Source organism: Stegodyphus dumicola, chromosome 9 (assembly GCF_044657685.1).
Source record: "Stegodyphus dumicola isolate Sdum_Otavi_A_Nest chromosome 9, ASM4465768v1".
In the NCBI taxonomy this organism is placed as follows: Eukaryota; Metazoa; Arthropoda; class Arachnida; order Araneae; family Eresidae; genus Stegodyphus; species Stegodyphus dumicola.
The window spans coordinates 94,604,745-94,621,496 of NC_140776.1; the positions used below are offsets into that span (position 1 = coordinate 94,604,745).

The 16,752-nt window shown below is 32.2% G+C and overlaps 1 protein-coding gene across 1 annotated transcript in view; it reads left to right on the forward strand.

Annotated features, from left to right (window-relative positions):
- The window catches only part of jef (major facilitator superfamily domain-containing protein 6 jef), a 90,811-nt gene that overhangs the window by 40,538 nt on the left and 33,521 nt on the right, over positions 1 to 16,752 (forward strand). The window contains exons 2-3 of the mRNA XM_035349910.2: positions 9,085 to 9,666; positions 12,054 to 13,087. Of these exons, the coding sequence (XP_035205801.1) occupies positions 9,315 to 9,666; positions 12,054 to 13,087 (1,386 nt within the window). The 5' untranslated portion in view covers positions 9,085 to 9,314. The remainder of the gene's footprint in view (positions 1 to 9,084; positions 9,667 to 12,053; positions 13,088 to 16,752) is intronic.

Here is a 16,752-nt window from a genome sequence, read left to right on the forward strand (position 1 = left end):
CTTATCTTCCGGTTAAGGATTCTATGCCTTTAGTAAATCTGTATGCAATGTTTTTAGAATTATCAACAATTTTAAAATTGTTTAAGTGCCGCTAAGCCTAATAATGTTTTCGATGGCGGCCATTGCTCTTGTTTACATTTGAAACAGCAGGATAGCGGATTTGTTGCCAATCTATAGAAACTTAGCTTCGCAACAACAAAGATAACGCCTTCATTTAATATTTAAATCATGCTTAATCCTTTCTGGAATTTTTTCGAGGAAATAAGCGTTTAAGATTTACTTCGTAATTTTTAATACAGATATTTTGAGTTTTTATGTATTTTTGCCTTGTCGCGAAGTGAAAACTGAATTAATTGAATGAGAAATACTCAATCGTCTGTGAAAAACTGTTTCTTTTTTGTTTTCTTTGCTAATTTCTTTTATACATCTTTCTAGCTTTATTATAGTATTTGAATAGAACATGTGGCAACGATTAGATAATTCTTTAAATGATATAAATTTTGTGCATTCTAAATTATAATATGCTAGAACTCATCGCGAAAAATTACAAAGAATTCAGAACAAGGCCATCCGAATACCTACAAATGCGCCTTGGTTCGTACGAAACAGCACTCTTCACAATGATTTAAAAATTAAACCCACGGATTCTGAAATTCTAAAAGCTTCTCATAACTTTTTTTTATGAAATGTAACAGTCATCTGAAGAATATCATCAAAAAACTAGGAAATTATAATTTCACAATTGAACAACGCCACAAAAAGTCCCGCACTATTCACTATAATAGTCGATTATAATGTATATATTTTCGCTTTCTTCTTAGTTAGCCAAGATTTTACTTCATTTTCTTTACTTATAGATTTACTTATCAAATTACAAAGCGCTATGAACTTTGTTCCTGCCAAAGCAGGTAGACTTTGTGTGTAAATAGTTTTTACTCTCGTGAAACGTTTCAATGTACTGCAAATAGTGTTTTTCATCATTTTACTTACCAATTATTGCTTATCAAAAGAATAATTTTTATGAAATTTTAAAAATACCTTACAATACATCCTGCAAGAAATGGCGCAACCAGAGCTCCAGTCAACTAAAATGCTTTTGATTACTACTAATAGATGGCGCCACACGAGCACTTCATTTGTTCAAAGTTTACTTATTCTACGGACGGCGGCACAGGAGCCTCCGTCGCTAGTAATCTCTGAGTTCTAGCACAGCATGTGTACAAGTACTTCCATATTATTGGATACAACTTACTCGATTCTTCAAGCATTTAAAAGTCAAGTATCATATATTGGTAAAGGCCGTTAATGGTCGATTGCCTCTTACTAAGTGATAAGACATAGACATAGACATAGACATGGTTATAATATGAACGAAATATAATACTGTTAAGTAAACCTAGCGCCAGAGTGTCGCTATGGTAAACAAAGTGAATTTTAAAGAATGCATTTATTCTATTGTGGTTTATGCGCTGTCGGCGAAGTAGATTTAATTCAATCTAATAAGTTTAAATGAAATGCCAGCAAAAATGCGTATAATTTAATATTCCGTACAAGGAAGTCATGTGGTGTACACATCAGATTTTTTTTTATTATAAGCTTTTACTCCGTTCACTCTACTGTTAGTGGAATTTTTTCATCATTTTTAAGCTACTTCCTGATAAGCTATCGCGTGCAAATTTTGTACCCACGCTGTTTGTCGATGGAAATGTAGTGTGGTGAAACCATTTTTTCGAAATTCAATTTAGACCTAGTTTTATTTAACATTTAAACAATTTTTTGCATATAACTTCGTTTAAAGAATTAATTAAGCATATGAGAAATTAACTGTTTGCCCCACGGAATAGAGCAGAAAAAAGTATTTTCAAAGAAACTTGTATGAAAATTGTAACTTAACATCTGAAATTTAGGCACATTTTTTAAAGCCGTTCGATTTTTTAGACTAATTAACGTTTATGACTTTAAAATTTCAATATCTAAAATTATAACGGTTATAAATTTTTAAAATTTCCTTTTATTATAATGAAATCTTTTTGCCATTTTTTTAAACAAGTATAATAAAAAATATTAATCGAGCGATTCTCTACATTTTTTTAAATTTTGCTGATGGGGGAAGGGGCCCACCAGCGGCCGAGCGATAAGGTCGCTGATCACTGGTATTTCGTCGTCGGTTCGATTTCAGGCGAGCGGCTGACGTTTTCATAGTTTCCCCATGTGTAACGAGAATACGAGCCAATTTCCTTTAGAAAGTTCGCCTACAAGTGGCCGTGCGAGTGAACATTAGTCGTTGGGTTCGAGAAGCCAATTCCGGTAAAAGTCTTGGCTGCATGGTCGTTTTCGTAGTTTTCCATATGTGTAACGTGTATACGAGCCTGTCTGCCTTGGAACGTCCTCCACAAAGGTATCCCTTCCCTTAGGTTGATAATCCTTGAGGTGCTTTGCCGTAAACAATGAAACCAAACCCTTAGAAAATCTTCCACAAAAACGCACTTAATGATGAACTGGTGATTTTTAATCCAAAGGGACAATTTACCCAGAAGAATTATTAATTTCGTTTTGGCATTTTGTGTTGTTTCACTACAAACTTTGTTTCACTTTTCAAATTGTTGCCACCAAATTTTATCAACCGGTGTTATATTTAAAGAAATTAAATAATAATGTACATGCATAAATGTATGTATGTTTCTCGCATTGTGATAAAACAACGGTACGTAGAGCCATCCAATTTTTAATGAAGTAATCCTACTGCGAATATGGACATCTGAATATGGGCATTTGGGCAATAAGCCCAAATTTGAGATTTAGAATTTCTTTTATTATCGATTTCATATTTTGTAAACTTTAACGAATTTTTGGTTAACAAACTCAAAGATAAGGGTTTCAAAGCGAGCAATGGCAACGTTGAACAGAAAAACTATTTTCATCTCCAGCGCCGCGAGACTGTGTATCGGAAAATGTTAAGATATGCTCATTTTAAAATTATTTTGCAATATTGCTTTTGAACTGAATTTTATGGTTTAAGTGCGAAGAATATGATATTTAATAAATAAAAGTAGCACACAAAATGTTAAAGAAACGCCCCTTTGGACGTAATTTAAACTCTGAAACCTTTCAGTCTTCTTCTTCTTCTTCTTCTTTTTTTTTTTTTTTAAGTAAAATGCTTCGTTGTAACAATGCTATTACATCTAATTTCTGAAAGGGTTTCATAAGAATAAATTGAATTTCATTAAAAAAATTAAATTTAAATATATATTTAATTAAATATTCTTTGCGCCATTGCTGCAAGGAAAGAAATTTAAATTTAAACAAATTTAAATTCTTAACAAATACGTATAAAAGTAAAAAATCAAATTTAAATTCTAAAAAAATGAAAAAAGCCAAAATAATTTAAAATAATTTTTAAAAAAAAAATGTGCAAACGTGTAAAAGATTTAATTCTCGAACTAATCTACAATATCATTTAAATTCAGAAGCATAAGCAAATCAAGTGCAATATCTATCCATGAAAACAAATCTACTAATTTAATAAATTAAAATTAAATTAAACAATTTTTTTAAAAAATGCGTATGTGAATGACCGTAGAATAGGCAGGAGACAGACTTATCAAGGGGAAGTTGCCTCCAAACCTATCTCCCCAATTATTCAATTCGTGTTTCGTCATTCAAAGCGATTTTTTCTAATTTAATGCTTTTGTTTAAATAATGACCAAAAATTTCATCATTAATAACGGTTAATCGAGAATAAAAAACAAAAAAATGCAATTAAAAAGGCTTTTATACAGTAAGCTTTTATTTAAAATGGATTTGATTAATACACTAAAAGAAGAAAAAAAGATTTATTTATGTAGTTTAATGGGAATAATAGATTAAATAATTTTGTTTACTGAATTCATCTTCAATACTAAATCGAGAATAATAAAAGCGTGGGGCGCCAAGCAAAATGTAATTGCGTTGTAAAATGCATTAAAAGCCATTATATTTTTTAACTTGTCATGGGTACCCCAGCTTTTATTATTCGTGGTATAAAATTGTAGATGAATTCGGTAAACGGAGTTATTTAATATATTACTACCATTGAACAATATAACATATTTCTTTTCTCTGTTTAGTTTATTATTTATCATATCCGTTTTAAATAAAAAATTACTGTGTAAAAAATACCTTTTTATTGATCTTTTATTTGTTTATATACTTACTGTTAATAACAACTTTAAATAATTACTTAATTACGTTATAAATAATTGATAATTAATTAATAAATGAATAAAGACATGACCTTAGGGAAACACGAACTTAATACGTAATTTTCTTGGCTCAATAAATAACATTAACTGTTTTATGCTTGTTATAATTTTATATTTTTGCAAGCTAAATTTTCGAACAGAAAAAGTGTTCATTTGCGGTTAAATTATAATCATTTTATGTTATCTGTTGAACATTTCAATGCGTCCAAAATATTCTGTTCATTTTAAGCAATATCATGTTACATTCATATTACACGTAATCAAGAGTAAATAGCTGACAGTGGTTAAAACAAGTAGGTAATGATTCCGCTTTTGCAATTCCATGAATCTTTCTCTGCAGTCCTACTAATGTGGCCTTCCTGTACTGATAACTCTACTACTAAAATGTGACATGAGCTATCAATGAAGTAATTAAGTAGTCGGAAATGGTGGAAGCCTTCTCTCTCACTTTAACAGGTTAGATTTGGCTCAAGAATACTTCATTCAGTTTCTCTAAGTATTGTTTTCTCTTAGCATAAACACGAAATATTTTTATAATCAAAAGGTTTCATTGGTATCTAATTTTTTTAATTATTAAATAGTCGAGAAATCTGAGTGTAGATTTCTTAATAACTTGCACGGAACCTAACTATTTTAATTGTTGGTCTCTATATTTGTGCAATCTTAGCTTCTCATTAATAAATATTGAAATAAACATTTTTATCTGTTCATCCGCCGAACAGTACACAATTTGTGTAACAACAGAAATAATCTTCGCCGCTTCCGGGAATAACAGAAACAAAACTTTAACCTTAATGTACTAAAATGCGAAATTTGCCAGACAATGCGCGCCCACAAATTTTTGCTCAGTTCTTCAACTTACGCGGTCAATTATGGCTAGCAAAGCTAAATCCGATTCAAATAATTCAGAAACTGATACAAAATAGTAGCAATGTCCGTCATTGACAAGAACTCTCTCTTAAACTAAAGACTGTGCACTTATATGTATTAATTAATTTGCACTTAAAGACGACGAAGAGAAGTGACAGTACAGGCAAAAATAATGAAGTAACTGGTAAGTGAGCATAAACCTCTATAAAGTTTTAAGCTTGAAATTAATGAGTTAAAATTTACTATGCTTTTAAAGCAGAAGATCGGCATTTCATCAAAAATGATTAATCAATTTGTCTTAAGTACATCCCCGCACGCAATTTTACCTTCTATTATGATCGATATGGCTGTTGCTCATAACAAGGTAAACAACACAAATTTTTAAGCCCATAGGTGAGAAATTTACGATGCAAGAAACCTATATAGGCTTTCTAAAAATATTCTCTTATATTCTCCCCTATGCAGCTTATATATGGAAGTAGCTTTACGGAATCTTTAATTGTTCCCCATAAAAGTAATACTTTTTTGCTAGATCTAGTTACAACTAATTCCCATTTCTTTTATCTTTTAATGTCTGGGAGCTTATGTGTATACTGTAAATAGCAAGCAATATATATCTAGTCTTGTCAGTTTATCTATTTCATTCATCTACTAGTGCATTAGACAGAATGAACCCAGTGAGTGTTTTCGACTGCCATTCTGACTTACGTTTAAATGACCAATAAGAAAAGCAAAAGGGAGCAATCCCAAAGAAAATACTTACATATGCGGCGTTTTCATATATATATTGGTGTTCAAAATTAAGAAAATAAACAATTTTTCCGAATTTCTTAAAATCTCTTAAAATTTCTTAAACTGAAAAGTATGGGTTCAACCAACAATATAACAACAAAACTGATTCAAGTAGCACCTAATTGTATTTGCGCAAGTGCTATCTAGTTTTATTTGCACTGTGAAGGCAGTCATAAAGCTTATTGTAAAATTTTGTTAAATTTCATGTGCAATGCGATAGAATAAGTAATCATCAACATCAAACGACAGAATGTTGCCTAGAACCTTTGGCAGATTGGAAGCAAGGCTATCTCTGTTTCAAGTTCCAAGAGAACTGAATATAATGTTTAGTTTTGTTTACAATTTGTGAAAAGGCAGATAGCCCTAGTGTGCTTTGCCATAATTAAATACACCACACCACTACAATTTGTGAAAAGTTTCAGGAGAACGAATTCATACGCAGAATGCCTTAAGAAGATTCCGTAAATCATAAGAGGCAACGCCCAAGGAAAATCGCTATTCGACGCTTTCAGCCAAGCATTAAGACAATGTTACAGCCACGCAGCTCTCTCGTGAGCTTTCTGCCACTCATAGGACCTCAGTACTGTTTTCTGAAGGCTTCATAAAAAAGGAGTTTTGCTATAAGAACCTCTATTTATGCCCTACTTACAGTCCTACTCAATAGAACTCAATTGACATAATGCAGAAAACACCAACATTAGACCCAACTCTAGTGGGTACATGTTCTCTTCAGCGAAAGTCCTGATGCTGACTAAATATTTATTCTCAACAGTCCTAACCAGAAAAAGCACGTGCCTCTTTATCACTTCTCTATCTAACATTAAGGAAAGAAATCACTTTGGCAGAATATGTATAATGGTCTTGGTAGACATCGTTTTGGATAGATGCATGACAGACATTGGCAGACTTTCTGTTGTTTACAGAGGCATCCTGCTGACAGGAGGCTTAGAGTCCTGTGTACAACTTTTCAGAGGGGCAGTTGGATTTCCGTTTCTTTTTATGGCTGACAATGCTTGTCTATATCAGACTCAAAAAATGGGCAATATCTTCAAACTGAGGATATTCGCGGGATAGATTCACCAGGCAGATTCTCAGATCTGAATCTAATCGAGTATGTTTGATATTTACTTGGAAGAACAACTGCATTTCGCAAACTGACTTCGAAAACTATCCAAGAGCAAAGAACTATATTTTTTGGTAGATGTAGGTGCGGCTGCCACAGGCACTTGCCAAACGTCTAACCAAACGACGACTCGTTATATGATCTATTTATTAGAAGTAACAGTACTCCCTATAAATTTCATGTTAAGCACCATCTTGCAACATCAGTTTTGGACATTTTTGCTGTCAAGACCATTATTCACTTTTACGAGTGTATGCTTTCAATGCTGGATGGTATAAATTGTTCTCTTATATTAATATACATTCATACCTAATTTCATTGCATTCTACCCTCCATTTTTTAAAAAATTTGAAAGGACTTATTATATTCTAAATTTTGGATCTGTGTAGTTTTTACTGCTCATATATTGGGTAAGTGCAAAAGTTCTACCCGTTTTCATTACCCATAAAGAAGAGCAAATAAACGCAAAATGAACAGTACCTATTATTATGCATAGTACCCATTGTTATCTATGACCTCTCGCCATCTTTCTGGTAGAAGATGAATCCCACGGAGGTAAAATTCCGTCGATTTCCATTCAAAAAAGTTTTGGGTGGCAGTTTTCACAGCATCAAGATCACCAAAGATTTTCTGACTGAAGGAGTTGTTCAACGCACGAAATAGGTGATACTCAGTTGGTGCCAAGTCAGGAGAATACATTGGCAGATAGGGAGGATGGGGTAAACACTTCCAACCGAAGCCGAGTAACTTTTGACGAGTGATGATAGCAGCGTGTGGTCTGGCATTATAATGATGAAGGATAACACCGCGACGATTGATGAGACCTGGCCTCTTTGCTACCCAATTTGAATGCAGCCTGTCTTACTGTAAACAGTAGAGGGCAGCAGTGATGGTTTGGTTGAGTGGCAGGACCTCCCAGTGAATTATTCCCTGCACATCCCATTACACACTCAATAACGCCTTCTTGGGATGAAGTTCGGCTTTCGAAGTCGATGCAGGCGGATCAGAAGAAAGACACACACTCCTACAACGATTTATGTTACGATACATAACCCACTTCTCATCTCCTGTCACAATTCGTGTCAAAAATGGGTCGTTTTTGTATTGGGAAAGCAAGGAAGCACATGTGGCGATTCGGTCATCCCGTTGATTAGCTGTCAAGTTATGTGGAACCGAACTATCCAACTTTCTCGTAAAACCCAACTTAACCAGCCGTCTCTCGACCGTTGTCTGGTGTACATTGAAGGTCTCCGTTAATTCTTGTACGCTTGGGTTCGCGTTGTTCCTTATAGCTTGGTCAATATCGCCTTCTCCAACGTGTGATGGCCGTCCACTCCTAGCCTGATCTTGGCAGCTTCTGTCTCCTTCCCTAAACTTACGAAACCATCGACTGCATCCTCCCCATAAACTTGACAAACATTGCGACATGCTGCGGCTGCCTACTCTTTTTATCGAACTCGTATAACAAACAGTGTCTTATATACTCTTTCTCGCTTTCCATGTTATACCTTCTGAGATTTTTTGAGAGGATTAATAATGCGAGATCGGATGCATTTATGTGTGAAGAATCCATACGTTTGATTGGCCGACGATTTTCATCATTACAATGTCAAGTGTGACGTCAATTCCATTGCAAATTTGCATATCCAGAAACGGGTAGAACTTTTGCACTCACTGCGATATTTTGAAAAATCCTTGATGCATGTAATGCGTTTTTCTAACACTAATAGTTATATTAAAATACTTTATAAGTTTTATATAAAAACTATATGTAGTACAAAATTTGTCTATTCTGTTTCGATGAGAAAATTTTCAACTCAAAGTATCTTGAGTTTTCAACTAAGCAGTCTTGAAGTAAAATAAAAGTAAATTATTATGTTCGTAATTTTGTGTGACGTCTTGCCTTTGCATTTTTATTTACAAAAAGTTATTAACGGAAATAAATACATAGGTCACAGTTGAATTTTACGATTAAATCATTTCTGCATTTTTCCCTGAATTTCATCAAATTTTGCTACATTTACTATTTTATCCATTCATTCTTTCACTTACTTTCAGATTCAAGACTGCTAGCCCCACAATACCTGAAAATTGCATGCAAGCTTATGCCCACCTAGAGGAGTTTTCTGCAGCTGATATTTTCATGGCCATCCTAGCTAGATGCGTATTCTGGCTTATTACACGTGCAGTGAATGGCAGTATCAGCTAGTACAAAAATATTAATCAATTTATAAGGGAATGAGAAATCAACACATTTGTTGATACACGAAAATACAACCGAATCAAAAATGGTGGAGATGAAAGGTTTGGAAGAAAACCGGGGCATGCAGAAGGGAGTCGACAGTGATGGATTCTTACCACCTCCAGAACAAGGAGAACCACCAAGAAGAAATGGCCCAATTTCTAAGAAAGATGTCATCGATAGTATGTGTTCGTCCTTCAACCAAGATCTTCTGATTGCGAAAACATTCTACTTCTTTTTCTTTTCTGCATTTGGTTCTCTATTTCCTCTTCTTGCTGTATACTTTAAACAGATGGGAATGAATCCAACTCAGAGTGGGTTTCTGATTGGAGTACGGCCTTTCGTGGAGTTCTTGGCTGCTCCATTTTGGGGCAGTATGGCTGACAGATTTCGGAAAGGTAAGAATATGAATTTATTTAGAAATTCTACGAAATGTTTCAACATACTTTAAAAAGATGCATGTTTTATTGCTAGCAAATATTAATGATTGGAAATCATTCTATGGTTAAAATCTGATATAAGAAACACAAATAAGTCATTTCTAAAGGAATAAAAAAAAGCAAAAAGACACAGAAAATATTTTCTCTTATTTGAGTCATGCTTTAAAAGCGTTATTTATTTTAGGAGCATTCTTAATTTTTCTTTACATTGAAAATAGCTGTTCTTTCGAAACGGTTGGCGAAATTCTAAGCATTGCTAAATGCTCTACGTAATTAGCTCACTGAATTAAAATAATATGTAACTTTATAAAATCATTTCCTCCATAACTTAAGGCTTGCTTTTTCAAACATAGTAACAACAAAATAAAACTAAACATGCGAATGTAGACTAATTATTTTTGGCAGCTCAACCATTTGATTTGTCATCTGATTACTTGCACTGTTAACATTTCAGAAATTATTGATTTCATCCAGCTTAAGGCAGAACCATAAAGAGCCAATTTCCATGTTTATTACTTAGTTTTGTTAATAGAACATCTTTAGTGGGTCTTTTCCAATTTCTGAACCCGTTATTTACTCTACCAGATCTTTTGTTACCTACGAGACTGGTAAGATTGGCCACTACAGGCATAAATTCTCTAATTTATCTTCCTAGCTGCATTGGAAATGCCAACTTCCTATGTACTACCATTCGACACGTCATAATATTTTTGCTTATTCTTTTATTTATTAATAAGGTAATTTAAAATGCACTTATAATATATTCCAAATGATAATTTTTATGAATATTTACAACATTATTGTATTTAATGAAAGATTTTTCTAATGTTATTGCTTCATCGTGAAATTCTGTGTTATTATTATTATTATTTGATTCAACTATTTATCATTAACGTTTCTTTCGACATCTCTGTTTTTGACAGTAATTTAATAATGATTTATATCCACGTATCTTTGCTCCCCTCCTTTAACTTTTAAGAGCGAGTGGTATCTGCATCTTCTTTCTGTTTCTGATATTATTTTATGCATAGTACTGCATAAAATAATACTTTAAGATATACGTATATGATTTACATTTATTTATAAATGGAAACGTAAAACATATATATCTTAAACAATATCATACTTCTTCTTCCCACTTCTAATTATCATTACTAAATCTCCTTTCCCTAAAATTCTTCCTCTAAAATTTCCCTCTTTTAAAGATAACTTTTTAAGAAAACTCTTTTAATGATAAATTAAAATCTTTTAATCTTCTTTAAGTAATGTTAAGGCAGACTGGAAGCAGATTATAATCTTAATTGATGTGTAAAATATCATTTGCCATTTATTGCTTTGCCATTAGAAGCATGAAGTACCTCACTTGCGATTTCATTATGGTACTAGGAGACAACACTATGCAGTGTCAACTTACGAAGCTTTTCTATCCCATTATTAAAGATAATAAGACTTTCAATTATAAATCAAATCCTTTTCTCCTTATGATGATGCAGTTGTTCATGAACGTCGAGCTGATTATAATAGTACATTCTAATGATAGCACTGCAACTTGAAACGCAAAAACTTACTTGGTAAACTATCAAAGAAGGATAAAGGTGTTACATAATTATTTCAATATCTATGAATTGAGATCAATTTATTTTCTTCTTGTAATTCAAATAAATTTTGATTGAAGCCCTTAATGATTAAACATAATCATAAAATACAAAAGTATTTAGAACCTAAATCAGAAACTGTTAATGAGAACAAACAGTAAAGGAAAACCAATTCTGAAGATATAATAGTGAAATTGTAAATTGAATGATGTAATAAACATGTATTTTTGGTTATAATATATATGGTTTTGCGATAGGTTTCAAAAGCTCAAATTGCTTGTATTTATCTAAGGAATCTAGAGGCCAGTTTTTCTTTATGCTTTTGACAGTAAAGATATTTTGGCTTCTTGTAATAAAATTTAATATGTCGAAGAACATTAGAAAAACCTAAAATATATTATTGTAAATAACATTTATGCATTCAATTAGTCAGTAAATATTTATCCTTAAGAACATGTATGCGTTCAAATAATAATTATAACTTTATTCTTCAGAATAACGGGCATAAATCCATTTCAAAAAACGTAGTTTGAACTGGTTATAAAAATTTTCCTTTTCTTCAAGTGCGTAAACTAAATACTTTAGGTTCTTTTGACATATTGTAAAATAAATTGCTACCATGACTACAGATTCTAAGATTACATTAACTTCTCTTCTCTGTTATTTGTTTGCTTTTGATTTAAACTATTAAATTTCTTCCTAGTATCAATCTTAAAAAATGTTTATTAAAATTTTCTTTCTTTCCTAAAGGTAAAATAATGCTGTTATTTTCTTTGCTGTCCTGGATTGTGTTTACTCTTGCATTGGCATTTATTCAGCCACCAGCTTCATCTTGTGTCATTTTCAATGCCACTCATCATATCCTTTTTATCCCTGAAAAAACAACCGGACGAGAGAAAAGATCTGTAGTTTTGGACTTGGAAGATTATAATCCAATGTACGAAGATGAGGATCTTGTAAACCAAGCCATGGCAGTTGGAGCTTCTAGATATGAAAATAACCCCAAATATTACTACCAAGAATCTAACAACACTTACGATGACATCATAGACAATCTGGACGAGGAAGAAATTGGGAACTGGTTGATGGGAATACGCAAAAGGCGTGAAAAGGAAACAAAAGAACCAGAGGACTATGACAAGGAAGAAAAAGGCAGATTTAAAGAGAAAGATAGTTCTTATCAAGTTGTAGGCAAGTCTCCAAATTCCGTCGAATATACCCTCAACTACAACCAAGATCAGCATACTTCTTATGTATCTCCACGTTTCAGTTCTATAGTGTATAAATGGGAAGATGTTCAAGAAGTTTTCTTCCTGTTGGTGCTCCTCATAGTGCTTGGGGAGTTCTTTAGCGCTCCAGCTATCACTTTAGCCGATTCAGCGACGCTGTCTTATTTGGCAGATAATGCTGATAACTACGGTAAGCAGCGGATGTTTGGTTCTCTAGGTTGGGGTCTGGCCATGTTTTTCGTCGGCATTGCTTTGGATCAATCAACGTCCTTCCCAGATCATCCTTGTGGCCCGCATGAGAGAGAACGTAATTACACTATATGTTTTGCAACTTTCTCTGTGCTGATGGGGTGTGCTCTTATTGCTGCTACTCAGTTTAAATTCGATTATGAATCTTTCGATGATCAAATACCTATGAAAACAGTCGTTCAAAATGGAAATCAGCAACAGGTGAAAGGAAGTAGTCTTCCCAGTTTTCTTACTGAAGGAACAGTCATGGATGATTCACCTATTCCACCACCACCACCACCTAAACAAGAAGAGACAGCGCCAAAAGTAAGTGTTACCTCTTTGTAAATTTCAAAGAAGTATTAGAATAATATTAAATAATGATTTACATAAATAAATTCAATCATTGCAAGAATTTCATTTAAACATCTTACTAACGATTAAATTTCAATTAAGGTTGCAGATATGTCTTCCAAGATTGATTAGTTTGAAGAAAGACTGCTCAATCTAGAGAATATCTTGTTTGTACATAATCAGTATAAAGAATACCATCTTCTTAATGTCTAATTCGAAAATCCGATGCAAAGAATACTCTCTTCTTAATGTCGAGTAATATAAAAATTCTGCCTTCTGTCCTTTGAAGAAGTTACTTATCATTTACTATTCGTGTTCTTCTGGTATATTTAGAATCTTATTTAATGAAAAAAGAAAGGAAAAGCTTTGTTAAAGAATCTACAAACAAAAAGCTTCATTGCGAAATTTTAAGATATAATGAAATTATGTGAAAATATCAATAACAAGATGTATTTTTTACGTGAAGATAAAAATGTATATCTGTATGAATATCTAATGATTTTATATCTAATTTTGCAGATCATTTCTGTTCAGCAATACAATAATATTTATGTCTAATAATGCCACATTTCTACATTCTATATAAAGATCAATTTTATTTCCTGCCTTTGCAAAATAATTTTTTTTTTTTTTTTTTTTTTTTTTTTTCATATTTCACTTCATAACTTTTCATCATAGGCTAACACCCACAGGCTTAGTTATTTAATAGTTATTTAAAATAACCATTTAAAAATAAATTATTTAAATTTAACATCTCCTACATGTGTAACTAACTATATGTGCAGGGAAACGTAACTTTGAAATAAATTCACATTTGAAATGAGACGCCAAAAAATTATCAAAAATAAATTTCAGTTATCTGTATTTATTCTACTTAAGAAGTTAATGTTGTATACAAATTGGCTGTAAAATGACATAGAAAAAAATATATTTGTTACGAACTGCATAAATTTCCCAAATTAGAAATTTTCAAACGTTTCAAGATATGTTTTTGCTAATAATATATTTTCTCAACGAAGAACGAGATTAAAATAAAGGAGGGAATATTTGAAATAAAGCTATACGAAAGAAACTGTCTAGTTTTGAAATTAAAAGGAAATTCTCTTTTCATGAGCCACTAACTTTATCAGCTATTTACAAGATTATTCATAATTAATCTAAACAATGGCTGCGAAATCATGGATAAAGGTATTTTTATTACTAGTTTTAACTAGAAAACATTTTATTTATGTATCTATTGTTGTATGTATTACTTTATTTAGTCTTTTTATTTATTTATTTATTTTTAGAATATCTTTGCTAGCTTATATGGAGTGCCACAGGGTAAAATGCCACAACGAATTTTGTAGCATAATCGGTAGTTTAAAAGAAATAAAAGACCATTGGAATGGTTTTGGCACATCGCTTCATTCATAAGATACGAGATATCAAATCTTGTAACATCACATTCAATTAAAAGAACACGTATTAACTTATCCCTTGTCATATTCTCTGTGTCTATAGATCGTTTGGCTTGAAACTCAACGATGTCATCCTATAGAACTGTATAAATTCACCTGTGTACAAGTAACCATTGAAATCCGTGGAGTAATTCAATGCCCACATCCATTATTTTAGCCTCCGACTGCTTTCGAGACGACTCGTCATTTGAAGGATGTTCCTGGTGTCGCGACTAAGAAATCTTTAAATGTCTCAGACAGTCCATACGCCAGTGATGTAATGTAAATCCTATAATGATGATATAATTATAATGTAAATCCAATGATGATGTAAAGCGCACTGACATCAACTGTCAACTGTTTGATCACTTTCTATTAGATTCATCAAACGGGATTCAGCAGGCCCGCGATTACATCACGATAACCATTCATTCGCCTGATGGCTTTTGATTCATATTTAAATTCACCGTGCAAGAATGGCGTGCAATTTTAATATAACAGCATGTTACTCTATGAATAATATAAGCTTCAAACCTATTACAGCATCATTCGGAATGTAATTCAGAATTTCATTTAGGACAGAACTATGAAGTAATATTTCAATCACTCTTTAAAGTAGGTACTTATGATATCGTTAGAATTTTTTTAAACTAAATTTGAATATAAAAGGGCTCATGCAAAATCATATAACAATTTCTTTCTGCATATTTATGAATTATGTAATTTGCGTGTATTGATTGCGTGTAAAATGTTTTCATTTCTATCAGATACTATGATGAAATATTTCGAGAAACGTTTTTAGAGAAATTCTTTGGTTAGTTATAAATCAGAGTTTCTTAATATGTAATCTATGTGACTTAAATTAAGAGAGTATAAAAATTTTACAAAAAAAAAATAATTACTATTAAGTTTTAATTGTAAGTAGCAAATAACATTAAACAGTTTCTTTCGTGATGGTACACTTTATTTCTGCTTGAAAATCGGACATATCCTTTCAAAAAAAGTTCAAGAAAGCGCAGCATGTTATAAATAACTATGTCAAGAAATGTTTCAGAATGAATCTTTATTTTTTACTTCCTTGTTAGAAGTAAAGGAAGCGTTGTAATCGCAAAACCGGTCTCGAATCCATTGAAATGAGATTTTTGCGTGACATTTGTACGTATGGACAAAATAAAGGACTCTTTTTTTTTTCCAAAACGGATCGTAAAATGGATTTAAAATGGATTCAGAAGAGATTTTGTTCGTGACACATACATAGCTCAAAAAGGAGTGGCCTCAGAACGTTCAAATTTTTTATATGGGACTGCTATAACATGTTGTTGTGCGCCTCCTTTTTCGTTGCAATATCGGCTGCACCAAACATATATAAATGTATATATATATATATATATTATATACCCAATCTGTTATCCGGCTTGGTGATCTCAGTTTTTATTCTTACATGTTGCTCCGGTTAAGATTTTTATGCCTTTAGTTAATCTGCATGGAATAGTTATAGAATTATAAACAATTTAAAAGTTGTTTAAGGGGAACTAAGCCTACGAAGCAGCCATTTGACACTCTTAGTAAATAGCGAATTAATTAAGTTTGCGCATCAACTTCAACGTCTTTTTGACGATTGGGACCAAAAGTAAATTCTCAGTTTTGTACACAGAAAAATATGTCTTCTTGCTCGCTGGCCGAATTACGTGTTTCTGCGTAGAACTCTAATTTTTTAACTGTAAAAATTTGTATCTGTTTTTAACTGCTTTTTTTTTTTTTTTTTTTTTTTTTTTTTTTTGTACTTAACAATTTTTAGTTAAGATATTTTGAGTTTTTATGTATTTTGCCTTGCGGCATAGTGAAAACTGAATTAATTGAATGAGAAATATATCTCTAACGAAATTCGAGGAAATAAGCTTAAATTAAATGCAGGGAAAAATGTATATAATTTAATAGGTCGTGCAAGGAAGTTATGTAGTGTCCATATCAGATTTTTTATTAAAGATAAAAGACAATAAAATCGAAGTTTTTCGTTAAAACTTAATGCATAGTTAATTAATTAGCATTTCAGATGCGTGGTGTTTTTATTGATATTTATGTTATTACTTGTGCAAATAAGTACGCCAAACAAAATTAATTGTTACGCTTTAGTTTAGAAGGCCATTAACTTCAAACAGTGAAATGATGGATAGCTGCTTAGTTCAGCATAGCAGTATG